The sequence below is a fragment of the Acanthaster planci genome, linkage group LG01, assembly GCF_054643075.1.
Source record: "Acanthaster planci isolate LZ-2023a linkage group LG01, COTS_SCS, whole genome shotgun sequence".
Taxonomy (NCBI): Eukaryota; Metazoa; Echinodermata; class Asteroidea; order Valvatida; family Acanthasteridae; genus Acanthaster; species Acanthaster planci.
In genome coordinates, this window is record NC_141777.1 from 12,574,452 (window position 1) to 12,591,326 (window position 16,875).

The 16,875-nt window shown below is 41.4% G+C and overlaps 1 protein-coding gene, 1 long non-coding RNA gene and 1 pseudogene across 4 annotated transcripts in view; 2 read left to right on the forward strand and 1 right to left on the reverse strand.

Moving 5' to 3' along the window:
- LOC147800406 (uncharacterized) overlaps nt 1-16,875 on the reverse strand; it is a 25,274-nt gene continuing 8,399 nt past the window's right edge. Inside the window, exons 1-2 of one of the 2 annotated variants that reach the window (XR_015425067.1) lie at nt 390-468; nt 12-113 (exon numbers count right to left, since the gene is read on the reverse strand). This is a non-coding gene — a long non-coding RNA (uncharacterized LOC147800406). Of the gene's footprint in view, nt 114-389; nt 469-16,875 lie in introns of those variants that run through there. The other variant, XR_015425065.1, reaches the window with a different exon arrangement.
- Nucleotides 14,187-16,875, forward strand: part of LOC147800407 (uncharacterized) — a 13,685-nt gene continuing 10,996 nt past the window's right edge. The window contains exon 1 of the mRNA XM_087136069.1: nt 14,187-14,659. Within this exon, the coding sequence (XP_086992195.1) occupies nt 14,518-14,659 (142 nt within the window). The 5' untranslated portion in view covers nt 14,187-14,517. The remainder of the gene's footprint in view (nt 14,660-16,875) is intronic.
- LOC147800408 (uncharacterized) overlaps nt 14,582-16,875 on the forward strand; it is a 16,152-nt pseudogene continuing 13,858 nt past the window's right edge. Inside the window, exon 1 of the transcript XR_015425058.1 lies at nt 14,582-14,659. The product of XR_015425058.1 is annotated as an uncharacterized LOC147800408 (transcript). The remainder of the gene's footprint in view (nt 14,660-16,875) is intronic.

A 16,875-nucleotide genomic window follows, 5' to 3' on the forward strand; every position in this document is an offset into this window, starting at 1 on the left:
CGATACTAGGACTCGCAGAGTATACACCATTAACGTAGCACCAGGTTAATACGATGGTAACCATCAGTAAAGCCGGCGCCATCGTGGAGGTGCTGAAACCAGTACGTCAGCTTCTGAATGCAAGAAGAATGGGAAAAAGATTTTACAGGATATCGAAAAAGTATGCTTTTTTAGGTTTGTGAACCGAGATTTCAAATGTTTGTCACAGACAAACATTTGCACTCCCTGAGCTCCGGCTTATTATTTTTTTTAATAAATTAATGTTTTATTTATTAATGTTTCTTGTGCCCTTGTCTGTTTGGTTTGTGAAACAAATCTGAACAAAAGAGACGAGTGTAACTGTCCTTCTTGAGTGTGTTTTAATCGTTGTTTAATTCTAGCCCACTCACCAGTCGACGCTTAGTGTTAATGTAGAATGTGGTCTTCTGTTGATTGGATCGGGCAGTTACACAGTCCTCAATACTATGCTTGGTGAGGAAGTGGGCAAACTGGTAAGATACAAACGGTGGCCTATTGGCAGTTAAGAGTTATAGATGGCCTCATTTTACGAACATAAAATGGATAATGATCACAGCGGCAGACGTGTTTGCACTTGTAGAGATCTCTGGCCGTATGGAGTGCTTGTCATGCAGCACCACGAGGCAAAGCTGATTGGCTGGGGCTACCTCAACTGGCCAAAAAAATCAAGCTTAAGTTGTTGCCATGGGGTAGGTTACAGCGGAGCTGACTGCATGTTGATGACCTTTTCGCCAGTGGAAACTGTTCGATGCTAGTGTCAATTCCGCACGTACAGTATGTATCACTCCCATTCGACGTGTGGAAATTAACGGCATCGACCGTGCGCGGCAGTTACTTGACCAGACCCTTGTGAACCTTGCGGACATGTCCTTAGTAACTTGCTGATCCTCTGTTGAGCCTTTTCGTTTTGAAGACTTCGTGTGTACGACATGAACAAACGATTGAAACCCATTGTATGTGCTCTACCAGGCTTACACCAAATAAAACACCAGAGAATAATGAAAAGAACATAAACATAAAAATGAAACTTAGCCCCAAACTAGTTGCTAAGGTGATAAAATATTTCCATTTTCAACTTCGATCTCTTGGTCTTTTTTCCACTAAATTTCTCAATTTTAGAAGTCTACCCAGAACAACAAGACACCGCGTGCGACAGGCCAGAATCTCAACCACACAATACAGTTGGTTTTGTCTAGCTAGATGTTTTTGACTAAAACTGAGTTAAAAATACAGACACTTCCACGCAGCACGATCTACGTGCTTTACGTGCGCAAAACCGATCAAGCCACGTACCGTGCACGGTACATACGGTACACTGCGAGCAACAGCCTGTCTCGCGCGTATCGGAGCCGGTGATTATATCGTGAATTTCAACATTTCCGGGCAATGCCATAATGACAGATAGACCTTAATTTCAAGAACTTGCTTTCATTTTAACTTACTGTAGTTTTGCATTCGTCCTTCGTTCCAGAGTCACTGGATCTTACGCTCGCAAGCACGTATAGATTATGCGGGATAAATGGAATCGGTGCTGAGTCAGGTCTATATGCAAAACGCATCCGGTTGGGAAGAGAAAAAACATCTAGTGGAAAACCGTCAGTAAATCTAAAAGCTTCACACCTTTCTCCACCACAGCCCACTTCTGAAAACCTCAGGAAAACTTCAAATTCTGTGCTTCAAGCCTTTAAAATCGAAACTACTTCTTACAAAACGCTTTCCACAAACATCACTAGTTTTGACCACTCAGGTACTATTTTTCAATTTCATTTTCACAAAACACGTTAGGAAAAGGCCTTATCTTACCATGAAAATATTTTTGTCAGGTATTTTTATTTCCGAAAAGTGAAAACAAGACGTACATTTCATGAAATGAAGCAGTTGCTTGCCTGGCAAGAATTCTCATGGCCCTCATTACGTATGCAAATGGCCCTAAAAATAAGACATGCGCAGTTAATAATTTTCCTATGAAACGTGCATTGGTTATGGTCTGTGCAACCCGGGGAGGGCGTGGCCATGGACACGAGTCCCAACAACTTTGCCCAGGATTGTAGCCATCGGTTCAATGATGAGTCTCTGCATCTTTCCTAATGGAAGCACTGGCCATCTCTAACAGTGGACCACTAGCAGTCAGTTCGTTGAGCGACCCAACTGGTCTGGAACCCTTATCACTAGGCCACTTTCTTTGCCTTCCCCCTCCAGGAAGCTTATAAGTAAGCCAAGGAGAGTGCAATATCTCAATAATGAGTCAGGAATACGTGGGAGAAAAATATTCTGTAGAGTCTCCAAAAATGAACAGAACCTCTGTGAGAGGCTCGCGTCGGGAATGTGACCGTGAAGGAAGGGGATTGTGTTCAAATTTATTCAAATTATTTGAACTTCTTTGGAAAGTTACACCGAATGTCTTGTTCTATTCCTCTGGAATTTACCTATCTACACTGAGAGGGGACAAGAATCACAGTGCCTTCAAAAATTGTTAATTAGACCCAAAGTGATTTAACCTAAAATTCTTTCCTTTTGGATGTTAAGTTGTTCATTCTTTAACATGTTATTGTTAATTCTTCCATTTTTTCTGTTTTTTTTTCTGCCAAGTTGTATTTCTAAATTAGGAATGCCTCTGCTTCCACTAAGGACTTCGGATTTGAGACGAGCACGTGGAGTGACAGGTTGGCTGAGATCATCTCTGCAACAGTGATGCAAATTGTCCAACTTTAGAATTTAGGAGAGCCATGGAACTCTTTGGCCCAGTGACAGGCTTTTCGCCTGCCTAAGTCCATCATGTCGAGTCTTTGGGATTTCAACTGTACTGGTAACGTGAAGGCAATAAGGCATGAGGCATGAATGATTGTTTCTGTCATGAATGTCTTCATGTTTAGTACAAAAACAAAAAGAAGTTTAATTTAAATGTTGCTGTTATAAGAATTGAAACGAATCCATGTGTAGTACATGTGCATTCTGCATATACGGCATATTTTTCTATGTAGGTTTCTGTAACTGTGAAGGACTTACATTAGGACAGAAGACATGTTACAGTTTGTTGCACAAGTACACGAAGAAAAGCCTGTCTGTAATATGCTGATTCAATTTCAACTGCCATTCCATACTGCATGTTGTTTTTACTCTGTAAATTGAGGTCAATGGTGAAACGTACCTGGTTTTAAGTAAAGGGCTTTAATTATGGTTCCTTTTCGCAGTAATTTTCATGGAGGGATGTGGAGTGGATGGAGAGTAGAGAAATGGTGCCAGAAACAAAAGAAACATCCTTTGAGGTTTAAATATTCTGGTAAAAAGACCCCGAACATAAAATTAAGTAGGATTACATAATACGAGCGTACGTGCATGAACGCCAGAGCGATGTGCGACCACACGCTCTTCAGTATGGTGTACTATTTACGACCCACATTTTTTTCTCTCTCTGGCCTCCCTCCAGGCGACAAAACTACACTACGCGACGGCACGACGGCTCCCTTGCGTCGTGCCGTCGGATCAGACCGTCGCCTCCTTGCCATTACACACACGACGTGCCGCATCGTCCGTCGTGTCGTGCGTCGCGTCGTGCTTTAGGCGAGGTAATAGGCGACGCAACACACGACACGACGTACGACGCGACGCACGATGGTACGACGCGACGGGCGACGGAAGGGGCGACGTTTAGACGAGAAAAATGCAAAATGGAAAGGACCTAAGGCAGCACGACGAGACGGGTGACGGCACGACTCGACGCGTCGTGTGTGTACAAACGTAATGGCAAGAAGGCGACGGTGCGACCCGGCGGCATGACGCAAGGAAGCCGTCGTGCCGTCGCAGCGTATAGTTGCGTCGCCTGGAGGGAGGCTAAAGAGAGAGAGAAATGTTTTTCGTAAATAGTACACCATAGTTCGTAGTAGGTCAGTTATTTTACGAGAATACAATTTGTTTTGTGAGATACAACTTTGTCTTGCAAGTTACAATTTTCTTTTGCGAGATTGTTTTTTTTATTCTTTGAAATAATAAATCAGGTTTGTTTTGTCATTTTGTCATAGAATTCTCTTTTTGTTTCACTTTTTCTTCTCTTTTCTTAATTTATCTTTTAATTATCTATATTTTATGGTGTTTATTTCTTATTTTTTTAAGTTTCATAGTTTGATCTTTTCTCATTTTATTCATCCTTCACTTTATTTATTTTTGATTGTTTTTTGTTCATTCTTTTATTTTTATTTGTTGTTCTTAAATTATTTGTGTTATCCTGTTTTTGTTTTATTTCTATTGATGAATTTTTTATTCGTTGTTTTTTTAAATTCATTTATATTTTAAATTTAATTTTGTTTTCATTTTTCATGTTGGCGATGTTGGCGATGGCCGCCCATATTATCAAACCATTGACAAACGTAGCGTTCTGTATGCAACTACCATCTAAGATAACTGATTAGAGTCACATTTTAGTTTCTTATATTTGTTGACAGAAATAAATAAAGCAAGTTTACGAAAAGAAGGATTTTGTTGTTAGAATTCCAACTGCATTTTAGTATGAGGGTTCACTGGCATATATCACAGGGCCACTGTCACTCGCCATGTAGATACATATTGTGTGGTTCGTGACACGGAACACTTAGTGCGGAGTCCTATTATAAACAAAATTAATTGACGATAGTAGACAAACTGCGAAGCGGGAATTCATCGAAAAAAATCGAAATCTGTCACGAAAATTACCCCAGTAATTTGTCTCATACTGTCTTTGCAAATTACCCACGAATACGAATATTCATTTATATGTAGGTGAGGACACCCGGGTGCGTTTTAGTCATTCCAGAATCGTGCGGTCATTCAAAAGTAACTTATTGCCATCCTTGGGGCTTTGCTTGAGTTTTTGTTTTGTTTGTTTTATTTCGTTTTGTGTGTGTTTTGTCCTCCTTCTGTGCGTGAAAGTTCCTGAAATAGGCTAGCATAATTCGTGTTTATTAAATTAATTAAGCTTCAGTTCGATTAACGTGCTAGCTGTCACATTCATTAGCCAAAGACGCAAAATCGGGGCTCCGTCACATCTACTTTTCAGTTTTCGTCCTTCCTTAAGTTAAGACAATGAAAGCCAACTTTGTGACCATACGGCCACGGAAACGCCTGCAGGGGTTGCCTGTTTTTGACTTCAAACGCAGTCAGTGTTCCTAAATGAAAGGTCGATTTGCCCACAAACTGTCGACTCGCAGGTAAACGCGGCTGCTCAATCAGCTTACATCTGCCGTGCAACCGACCGCGCCCTAACCTGAAGCACATTCCCCGCCAGCAACTACTAATAGAAATAAAATAAATAAGATGCTTCCATTCCCAATTTGTATCCCAAACGACAAAATGTCAACAAATACAAGTTATACAATCTGCAAAAACTCTTTACATGGTAAGATTTGTCATTATGGTGCCTATAAACTTCCAGTTACCATGGACACGCTCAAGATTTGTTTACCAATAGATGTAGCCCCATCCCCATTTATGATTCGATATTGTCTACAACATGAATCTAGGTTGTCTAGACTAAAATTGACTAGACTAAACTTAATTAGGGCAGGGTAGGGATTTTGAAAACAAGGCAATGTCCAGATCACACCATGTTTGTGTTATACTTAGTACCCCCTCCTCTTTACCGGATAAAAGGTACTGCGACCTTATTCTGACCTGGTTTTTTTATTAGTAGGCATTGGCAGACACCCTTAAATCAATTTAAATGTCATTAAAGGGTATTTTGGGCTAGGGGCATGATTGTAAGTGGCCTTCACAATTTGACGGTCCATGATCATTAAAATATCAGGTCGGGCATCGGAGGGATTTATTAATTAGTTAAATTAATTAAAGGTACAATCCGTCATCAAATCTTGCAATTGTCCAACATTAATTGACGAAATTATTGTGGACCAGCAAATTTGGTTTAAAGTGTATATTTAAAGTGTATAAATTTTTCTTAGATACAATTTTTCTTCAATGTTACGTTCTTCTCCAGTGTATGAAAACTCTTTGTCATTCCTATCTTAGTTAAATTCACTGAAAAGTGCACATTTTAAAAAATCAAAAATCATCCATGCTTCCCTGGAAAACCGAGGGCGCTATTGCTGTGAAGTCGTCCGGGGAAAATATTGTTCACTGCACAGGTTTTACTGTTCAAATTGTGAACCCAGAATTTTAAGTTACGTACTGAAAACATTTCTTAGAAAGAAATTGGTACTTGCTTAATGCACATAAATAAATATCAATCAGCAAAGAAGAGAAAACCTAGTCCAGCAAAATGTACAAACACAAACCAGTGCAAACTTAAGGCTTCTTCCTGGGACAACATCACAATTGAATTTCGCTCATGAATATATATACTCATCAGTATAAAAACCAAAAAGGCAGTAAAATACTCTTTGAATTAGTGAAACAAAACTTGAAAATAAAGTTAACTGAAAGGTGCATTTTGAAGGTCTGTATTAAAGCAAATGGATTACTGCTACCCTTTGTATAACACATCTTAGTTCAAGGTTGATGACAGAACGAAACATTAGCTTGTACCACCGGGTTCTTGTACAGTGATGCCGTTCGAACAAGGAACTTGAACTACTACTCCTTTTTATGAAGACTGTATTTTAAGGCAAAACAGGGCAAACTTTAATCAAGCATGCAGAGAATTGTAGTTTACCGAAGTTGGGGTGAAGTAAATGGGGAACCGAAGGAATCAAAACCTTAGCAATCAGGGAATTTATGTTTTTATCAAAACTTTGTAGCCTCTCCCAAATAGTGAAAATCACTCCAAGCTGAGATCGAAAAAATTGCAAAAGGACATCTCAGTCCAGTGAAAATCTCGACTGGCATTTCGATCTTCGAATGCGTACGTTTCCTGATTTCGTCTTGTCTCAGGTTTAATCAACTGGAGTGTAAGTCATTGGAATGAGAAGGCGCCACAAGACGGGATCTACATGATCTCTGCATGGTTTACCTACTGAATTATTCGTGCGTATTATGCCTGAAGGGATCTACATGAGTGTAAACATGAACATAACTTTACACTCTAACAGACCGTAAAAGGATTTCGACCTGTTTATATACACTGCAAAATATTAATTAGGTGCATACAATAGGCCCCCGTGTATTAGGAAAAAGTGATGCACTTATAGGCCTAATTAATCCTTTAATTCTTCTAAATGAAATTCAATTTGTTCAGTGGCCTAATATTTTACAACCAGCGAGATTCTTATGGTCCCAAATACACGAGAGGCGATTTTTGTTTTATTAATGATGGCCATCTTGAAATTACAACATTGTTTTCAAACCACTGAGGGCTCCTTGGGTAACATCAATATACCCAGAGGAATCCGATCATATGCCACATACGCACGGTGCTTTTATCTGCCGTGTAACCGTAAATTTAAGACAAAGCCACCAATTACAAAGCCACCCGACAAATAGGAATAGCCACGTGTTCAATCAGATCAATACATATTAGCAAAATTAAATCACGAATGTGTCAATATTGCACTCGAGCTTCGATGAGACCACTCCGGCGATAAATGGCCCCGAACATTTACACGTTCCACCCGTAACCCCTGAGTTCAAGTTGCCAAGGCGACGATGTCGACAGTAGAGGTGACAACAGCTCGGGTCTACGGGCTAAGACAAAACAGTTCGAATACCGCCACACTAGCATGACTACTAGGAACTAGACTCACCGTGACTGCGCAGTGAATTAGGGGTGCAGTGTCCCAATTCAAGGAAAATTCTCCGCCAGGCCGAGGCGCAGAAAAAGTACCCCCCAGAGATTGTTTCGAAAAGAGGGGTCTGTTTGGGCCAGGAAATGGTGGAATTGTGTCAGTATGGCCCAGAATCATCTCTGTAGATTCAGGGGCACCCATCTGGGGGCAAAGCAGACAAAAATGGGATTGAAAATTAGTCAGAAGAGCCCCAGGAAGGTGAGGGATGTCATTTGAAAAATGGCCGCTGGGAGGGCTTGGCAACATTCACTTTTTGGGGGGTGAGTTTGTTTTGGGCGGATAATTAAAAAATTCATTGGTTAACCTACTAAAAATTGAAAATCAAATGAAATCTGAAGGACCAAACAACACATTGATTTTTGTTTGAGAGGCCTCAGGGACTTCAGTTGCCTGCCATGGGGCTCCAAACTTGGTTGATTTTACACTATTTTCAATGGAGCTTGAATTAGTTCAGTGCACCCTATATTGCCAAGATGGCGGCGTCCTGGATGTCATGACGGTTGGATTGAAAAATCATTTCTCACGTTTGCGATAGTTACACCAGTGGTGAAAAGACCAGAACAAGCCAGGGATAGGAGTTTTATGAATTGTGAGACATGAGAAACATTTGATTGTTGGCAGCAACACTCCACTGGTAAATACCCATGCAATCATGTGGAAATTCTGAAAAACAATTAACTCTGTCACTGTTCATGCTGTTTTGCGTGTAATTTTCAAGAAATCAGCAGTGACCGAAGGACTTGATGGTTTCCGTGGGCCAACCCTAACCGAGCTTAACCCTAACGGAGGCCAACCCTAATGACGGCTAACCCTAACGGAGGCCAACCCTAATTATGAAGGGTAACCCTAACAGGGCCCTAACCAAGGGTGGGGGTACTTCCTCGATGGTCAAGTACAGCCCGCGCACCAACTGACCAAGCTGTGGATATATGCACAGGTGACTGAAAGTTCTCGAAACACTCTCCTTGGTGGTTTGTTCCACTCTTGTGTTGGAAGTGCCCTATTTTGGGCTCAGGTTTTCAACTCTTGGGCTGGAGCGTGTCAACAGGAATAAATTCTACGTAGAGCTTTCATGTCAAAGCATGGCTGAAGTTTCATAATTTTCTTGTATTTAATCTCTGCTGTTGCTAGTGTATGGCCAAAGCGGTAACCCTTCCTTGTCAGTAGGACATGCTAGTTGAAGCTATTCATGGGGAAAGGTGCAATTTTCAAATGCTGATTGCACATTCTTCTGTTTGCACTATAGTAGAAGTGTACATGTACAGTGTATGTATAGGCAGTTTGTGCACATTTGCTATTGGCTGACCTTGATGATTTACTCCCCATAGCACAGCCAGTGGACTTTTTTTTTCCAATTTATTTTCAAAAATTGAGTTTTCTGGAACATTCTCAATCATTCAGCATTGTTTCTGTGTCAGACTGTGAAAAAGGGGTGTATATATATTGCCAAGATGGCGGCGTCCTGGATGTCATGACGGTTGGATTGAAAAATCATTTCTCACGTTTGCGATAGTTACACCAGTGGTGAAAAGACCGGAACAAGCCAGGGATAGGAGTTTTATGAATTGTGAGACATGAGAAACATTTGATTGTTGGCAGCAACACTCCACTGGTAAATACCCATGCAATCATGTGGAAATTCTGAAAAACAATTAACTCTGTCACTGTTCATGCTGTTTTGCGTGTAATTTTCAAGAAATCAGCAGTGACCGAAGGACTTGATGGTTTCCGTGGGCCAACCCTAACCGAGCTTAACCCTAACGGAGGCCAACCCTAATGACGGCTAACCCTAACGGAGGCCAACCCTAATTATGAAGGGTAACCCTAACAGGGCCCTAACCAAGGGTGGGGGTACTTCCTCGATGGTCAAGTACAGCCCGCGCACCAACTGACCAAGCTGTGGATATATGCACAGGTGACTGAAAGTTCTCGAAACACTCTCCTTGGTGGTTTGTTCCACTCTTGTGTTGGAAGTGCCCTATTTTGGGCTCAGGTTTTCAACTCTTGGGCTGGAGCGTGTCAACAGGAATAAATTCTACGTAGAGCTTTCATGTCAAAGCATGGCTGAAGTTTCATAATTTTCTTGTATTTGATCTCTGCTGTTGCTAGTGTATGGCCAAAGCGGTAACCCTTCCTTGTCAGTAGGACATGCTAGTTGAAGCTATTCATGGGGAAAGGTGCAATTTTCAAATGCTGATTGCACATTCTTCTGTTTGCACTATAGTAGAAGTGTACATGTACAGTGTATGTATAGGCAGTTTGTGCACATTTGCTATGTGCTGACCTTGATGATTTACTCCCCATAGCACAGCCAGTGGACTTTTTTTTCCAATTTATTTTCAAAAATTGAGTTTTCTGGAACATTCTCAATCATTCAGCATTGTTTCTGTGTCAGACTGTGAAAAAGGGGTGTATATATATTGCCAAGATGGCGGCGTCCTGGATGTCATGACGGTTGGATTGAAAAATCATTTCTCACGTTTGCGATAGTTACACCAGTGGTGAAAAGACCGGAACAAGCCAGGGATAGGAGTTTTATGAATTGTGAGACATGAGAAACATTTGATTGTTGGCAGCAACACTCCACTGGTAAATACCCATGCAATCATGTGGAAATTCTGAAAAACAATTAACTCTGTCACTGTTCATGCTGTTTTGCGTGTAATTTTCAAGAAATCAGCAGTGACCGAAGGACTTGATGGTTTCCGTGGGCCAACCCTAACCGAGCTTAACCCTAACGGAGGCCAACCCTAATGACGGCTAACCCTAACGGAGGCCAACCCTAATTATGAAGGGTAACCCTAACAGGGCCCTAACCAAGGGTGGGGGTACTTCCTCGATGGTCAAGTACAGCCCGCGCACCAACTGACCAAGCTGTGGATATATGCACAGGTGACTGAAAGTTCTCGAAACACTCTCCTTGGTGGTTTGTTCCACTCTTGTGTTGGAAGTGCCCTATTTTGGGCTCAGGTTTTCAACTCTTGGGCTGGAGCGTGTCAACAGGAATAAATTCTACGTAGAGCTTTCATGTCAAAGCATGGCTGAAGTTTCATAATTTTCTTGTATTTGATCTCTGCTTTTGCTAGTGTATGGCCAAAGCGGTAACCCTTCCTTGTCAGTAGGACATGCTAGTTGAAGCTATTCATGGGGAAAGGTGCAATTTTCAAATGCTGATTGCACATTCTTCTGTTTGCACTATAGTAGAAGTGTACATGTACAGTGTATGTATAGGCAGTTTGTGCACATTTGCTATTGGCTGACCTTGATGATTTACTCCCCATAGCACAGCCAGTGGACTTTTTTTTCCAATTTATTTTCAAAAATTGAGTTTTCTGGAACATTCTCAATCATTCAGCATTGTTTCTGTGTCAGACTGTGAAAAAGGGGTGTATATATATTGCCAAGATGGCGGCGTCCTGGATGTCATGACGGTTGGATTGAAAAATCATTTCTCACGTTTGCGATAGTTACACCAGTGGTGAAAAGACCGGAACAAGCCAGGGATAGGAGTTTTATGAATTGTGAGACATGAGAAACATTTGATTGTTGGCAGCAACACTCCACTGGTAAATACCCATGCAATCATGTGGAAATTCTGAAAAACAATTAACTCTGTCACTGTTCATGCTGTTTTGCGTGTAATTTTCAAGAAATCAGCAGTGACCGAAGGACTTGATGGTTTCCGTGGGCCAACCCTAACCGAGCTTAACCCTAACGGAGGCCAACCCTAATGACGGCTAACCCTAACGGAGGCCAACCCTAATTATGAAGGGTAACCCTTATAACAGGGCCCTAACCAAGGGTGGGGGTACTTCCTCGATGGTCAAGTACAGCCCGCGCACCAACTGACCAAGCTGTGGATATATGCACAGGTGACTGAAAGTTCTCGAAACACTCTCCTTGGTGGTTTGTTCCACTCTTGTGTTGGAAGTGCCCTATTTTGGGCTCAGGTTTTCAACTCTTGGGCTGGAGCGTGTCAACAGGAATAAATTCTACGTAGAGCTTTCATGTCAAAGCATGGCTGAAGTTTCATAATTTTCTTGTATTTGATCTCTGCTGTTGCTAGTGTATGGCCAAAGCGGTAACCCTTCCTTGTCAGTAGGACATGCTAGTTGAAGCTATTCATGGGGAAAGGTGCAATTTTCAAATGCTGATTGCACATTCTTCTGTTTGCACTATAGTAGAAGTGTACATGTACAGTGTATGTATAGGCAGTTTGTGCACATTTGCTATTGGCTGACCTTGATGATTTACTCCCCATAGCACAGCCAGTCGACTTTTTTTTCCAATTTATTTTCAAAAATTGAGTTTTTTGGAACATTCTCAACCATTCAGCATTGTTTCTGTGTCAGACTGTGAAAAAGGGGTGTATATATATTGCCAAGATGGCGGCGTCCTGGATGTCATGGCGGTTGGATTGAAAAATCATTTCTCACGTTTGCGATAGTTACACCAGTGGTGGAAAGACCGGAACAAGCCAGGGATAGCAGTTTTATGAATTGTGAGACATGAGAAACATTTGATTGTTGGCAGCAACACTCCACTGGTAAATACCCATGCAATCATGTGGAAATTCTGAAAAACAATTAACTCTGTCACTGTTCATGCTGTTTTGCGTGTAATTTTCAAGAAATCAGCAGTGACCGAAGGACTTGATGGTTTCCGTGGGCCAACCCTAACCGAGCTTAACCCTAACGGAGGCCAACCCTAATGACGGCTAACCCTAACGGAGGCCAACCCTAATTATGAAGGGTAACCCTAACAGGGCCCTAACCAAGGGTGGGGGTACTTCCTCGATGGTCAAGTACAGCCCGCGCACCAACTGACCAAGCTGTGGATATATGCACAGGTGACTGAAAGTTCTCGAAACACTCTCCTTGGTGGTTTGTTCCACTCTTGTGTTGGAAGTGCCCTATTTTGGGCTCAGGTTTTCAACTCTTGGGCTGGAGCGTGTCAACAGGAATAAATTCTACGTAGAGCTTTCATGTCAAAGCATGGCTGAAGTTTCATAATTTTCTTGTATTTGATCTCTGCTGTTGCTAGTGTATGGCCAAAGCGGTAACCCTTCCTTGTCAGTAGGACATGCTAGTTGAAGCTATTCATGGGGAAAGGTGCAATTTTCAAATGCTGATTGCACATTCTTCTGTTTGCACTATAGTAGAAGTGTACATGTACAGTGTATGTATAGGCAGTTTGTGCACATTTGCTATTGGCTGACCTTGATGATTTACTCCCCATAGCACAGCCAGTGGACTTTTTTTTTCCAATTTATTTTCAAAAATTGAGTTTTCTGGAACATTCTCAATCATTCAGCATTGTTTCTGTGTCAGACTGTGAAAAAGGGGTGTATATATATTGCCAAGATGGCGGCGTCCTGGATGTCATGACGGTTGGATTGAAAAATCATTTCTCACGTTTGCGATAGTTACACCAGTGGTGAAAAGACCGGAACAAGCCAGGGATAGGAGTTTTATGAATTGTGAGACATGAGAAACATTTGATTGTTGGCAGCAACACTTCCACTGGTAAATACCCATGCAATCATGTGGAAATTCTGAAAAACAATTAACTCTGTCACTGTTCATGCTGTTTTGCGTGTAATTTTCAAGAAATCAGCAGTGACCGAAGGACTTGATGGTTTCCGTGGGCCAACCCTAACCGAGCTTAACCCTAACAGAGGCCAACCCTAATGACGGCTAACCCTAACGGAGGCCAACCCTAATTATGAAGGGTAACCCTAACAGGGCCCTAACCAAGGGTGGGGGTACTTCCTCGATGGTCAAGTACAGCCCGCGCACCAACTGACCAAGCTGTGGATATATGCACAGGTGACTGAAGTTCTCGAAACACTCTCCTTGGTGGTTTGTTCCACTCTTGTGTTGGAAGTGCCCTATTTTGGGCTCAGGTTTTCAACTCTTGGGCTGGAGCGTGTCAACAGGAATAAATTCTACGTAGAGCTTTCATGTCAAAGCATGGCTGAAGTTTCATAATTTTCTTGTATTTGATCTCTGCTGTTGCTAGTGTATGGCCAAAGCGGTAACCCTTCCTTGTCAGTAGGACATGCTAGTTGAAGCTATTCATGGGGAAAGGTGCAATTTTCAAATGCTGATTGCACATTCTTCTGTTTGCACTATAGTAGAAGTGTACATGTATAGTGTATGTATAGGCAGTTTGTGCACATTTGCTATTGGCTGACCTTGATGATTTACTCCCCATAGCACAGCCCGGAGTGGACTTTTTTTTCCAATTTATTTTCAAAAATTGAGTTTTCTGGAACATTCTCAATCATTCAGCATTGTTTCTGTGTCAGACTGTGAAAAAGGGGTGTATATAAAGGGTGCAGTGTCCCAATTCAAGGAAAATTCTCCGCCAGGCCGAGGCGCAGAAAAAGTACCCCCAGAGATTGTTTCGAAAAGAGGGGTCTGTTTGGGGCAGGGAAATGGTGGAATTGTGGTCAGTATGGCCCAGAATCATCTCTGTAGATTCAGGGGCACCCATCTGGGGGCAAAGCAGACAAAAATGGGATTGAAAATTAGTCAGAAGAGCCCCAGGAAGGTGAGGGATGTCATTTGAAAAATGGCCGCTGGGAGGGCTTGGCAACATTCACTTTTTGGGGGGTGAGTTTGTTTTGGGCGGATAATTAAAAAATTCATTGGTTAACCTACTAAAAATTGAAAATCAAATGAAATCTGAAGGACCAAACAACACATTGATTTTTGTTTGAGAGGCCTCAGGGACTTCAGTTGCCTGCCATGGGGCTCCAAACTTGGTTGATTTTACACTATTTTCAATGGAGCTTGAATTAGTTCAGTGCACCCTTAGGCATGTGGCCAAAAAGTCCTTGACTGATCCTAGGTCACGGAACTTGCCTCCCACGGTGAAGAAAAACGTTCGACTTCAGAAACAATCATTGCAGCAAGTCCGGAGCTACGGTGAGTCTTATGTGATTTGTGTTTTATGAAAAGGCCTATTTAGATCTGTTTAATTTCTGTCGATGCATAAATCTAATGTATAAAATCCTTGCCAACAAGACAGGGAGACTAACTAATCGTAAGTCCCAAAAGGTAGACACTTCTTCAAGCGAATATGCCTGTCAAATATTACACGGCGAATACGAGTGTGAACAAGTACGCCAGCGAAGAAGGCCTACACATAATGCATTAGACCATGATCAGACCATACAGCAAGGAACAGATACAGGTATGATCAACACCATATCGGACAAAGAACCCACTTATTATGAATTAGCAGCCGGATTCTTGTTAATTAAACATATTTCCCTTGATGCCTTCCACCAACCCTTACTCCATGTGAAATGTACAAACTCAGTGTGAAACTAGTTTGTTGGATTTGGAGGTGTGTGTGCCTGCGTTTATTCATGGGGCACCTCCCTCACCTGGATACGCGCCACTTATCCCCTCTGAAATTTCACCTCAGCCGTGATCATTTCCCAATGGCATCAAATATAATAAACATGATTTCTTCACAGAATTCACTTTAGATGAACAGTATATGCAGTATAACGGTGTGCATAGCCTATGGAGTGCTTGGTGTGAAGACTGCGATGAAAGGAACACGAGGGTCCGTGTAGTGTGATGAATTCATTATTATTGATAGTCTTTGTCAGAACGATCATTCCTTCGGCATCGCGGCTGTTTCTGACAAACAGGCAGATTTGACACGAAACTGTTTTGAAAACGCGAACCGTACGTTTGGGGAATGGGAGATGGCGTGTATTTACATTGTGTATAACAAGATGATCCTACGATGGAATCTGACCGAGCTCTTGGTCTGGATTTAACATTGGACCCTACTAAGCTGTTAACTACAATAGGCCTAGCCAAGTGGTTTAAATTTCTGTCAGGAGCTAGGGTGTCGACTGAGAAAGGGAGGTGCTGATATCATATATATGACGATGTTCATAATGCGGTACAAATCTGCAATAGAGCCTGAAAGTTGACCCCTGATGGTGCACTTCCGAAACCCTTGGATAGGAAAAAATAACGTGCAAAGATTTTAAGAATTTTTAATATTTTTTCGTTCAGTTATTTCCATAAAAATCCAACTCGGAAAGGGGAATTTGGAAGATATTTGCTAGTATATCAATTTATATAGAAACTGAAAAATCACTTGACCTAAAAGAGAAATATCCTGCCAAAAAATAACCCATCACTTCCGAAAATCTAAAATACATGAAGAACAGTGCAATGCGGCAGTCTCGTACACAGATGAATATTCACGGTTTGAAATTTTATGCTAGTCCGTCGGTAAAAACCGAAATAAAAGTAGATCAAAATATTTTAGATAGTCTTGTATTTAGAAGTAGTAAACTTATAACGAAATTCTACTTCAATTACGAAAAATTCTAATCTTTTACCTAACCTTTGTTAACAACAACTGCGTGATGTCAATTAAACGGAATCTGGAACCCATCGACTGCAAGTAGGTAAATCTTTGCAACGTTGTACAATCTCGTTTTCACGTAAGCACGGGCAGTGACAACAAACGTGCGTGAATATGGAGACGTAGGTACGATATCGCCGGAAGTGAAAGGTCATTAAGAAAATTCGTTTTTTACATATCTCAATGTAACTTTTCCTAAATATTACTTGAGGAAGACAAAGGTAAAATTCCAAGTTGAGTGTTTCATGGAGTTGTTTTCAGTTAGGAATTTTTTTTTCCAAATATTATCGAACATGATAGGACGGCTCAACGTAAAATCCCCATAGCAGGACGGTACAAGGGTTCCGGAAGCTCGCTGCGTGACCTTTTACTTTCAAGCTCTAAACAGAACCTTATATCGAATGGAGATATTAATGATTTTTAACTTATTTCCCTCATGAAGTGTAGAGGGATGTATACTGGTACTCCATCCCTGGGATTTATTCCATTATACCAATACCCTGCCCCCGAAACGTCTTTACCGTGCTGGAAGTTCACTCGCGTAAATTAATGTTATAAAATTTAAGACAGGAATTTATAACAGCAAATTCGTAAACTACTTAAATTTACATAGCCAGCCATTCCTTTTTGTTGACTAAAAAGCTGCATTAGGTCATGGTGAAAAAAATTATCTTGTTTTCGATCTAACTCGTATGTGCGCGACTTGAAGTCGTACAAGTTGTGTCTCGTACTTACGACGTAAATA